This window comes from Condylura cristata, unplaced genomic scaffold (genome assembly GCF_000260355.1).
Source record: "Condylura cristata isolate star-nosed mole 26May11 unplaced genomic scaffold, ConCri1.0 scaffold00009, whole genome shotgun sequence".
NCBI lineage: Eukaryota > Metazoa > Chordata > Mammalia > Eulipotyphla > Talpidae > Condylura > Condylura cristata.
Window position 1 is genome coordinate 1,065,535 of NW_004567110.1, and position 562 is coordinate 1,066,096.

The 562-nt window shown below is 73.8% G+C and overlaps 1 protein-coding gene across 1 annotated transcript in view; it reads left to right on the plus strand.

Annotated features, from left to right (window-relative positions):
* LOC101637604 (testis-specific serine/threonine-protein kinase 5-like) overlaps window positions 1-562 on the plus strand; it is a 2,618-nt gene that overhangs the window by 899 nt on the left and 1,157 nt on the right. Inside the window, exons 4-6 of the mRNA XM_012722865.1 lie at window positions 4-43; window positions 242-374; window positions 444-559. Coding sequence (XP_012578319.1) covers window positions 4-43; window positions 242-374; window positions 444-559 — 289 coding nt within the window. The remainder of the gene's footprint in view (window positions 1-3; window positions 44-241; window positions 375-443; window positions 560-562) is intronic.

Consider the following 562-nt stretch of genomic DNA (forward strand, 5'->3'; position numbering starts at 1 on the left):
GAGAACATCCTGCTGGACGACCGGGGCTTCCTCAAGCTGTCGGGTGAGCCCGCTCCCAGCCGCCCTGGCCCTGGCCCGGCTGCCCGTTCTCACCCTGGTGTGTGCCTCCCTCAGCCCTCCGGGGCCACACACCTGAGCCACAGCCCGCGCCCACGCGGGGTCCACCTTCCACGCGGCCGCTCCGGACCTCTCGCGGGGGCGCCGGCCCTCACTGGCACCCCGCCCCGCGCCCGCCCCGCAGACTTCGGCTTCGCCAGCCGGGTGCGGCCCAAGAGCTCGCTGCTCAGCACCTTCTGCGGCTCAGTGGCCTACACGGCCCCGGAGATCCTGATGAGCCGGAAGTACGACGGGGAGCAGGCCGACCTGTGGAGCCTGTGAGTGGCCCCGGGCGCCCCTCTGCAAGGGCGGGGGAGGGCCGCGCCCTGAGGAGCCTCTGCCTGCAGCGGCGTCGTCCTCTACGCCATGGTGAGCGGGAAGCTGCCCTTCAAGGAGCGCCAGCCCGACCGCATGCTGCGCCTGATGCGCCGCGGCCCCTCGTTCCGGCCGGGCCTGTCCCCAGGTG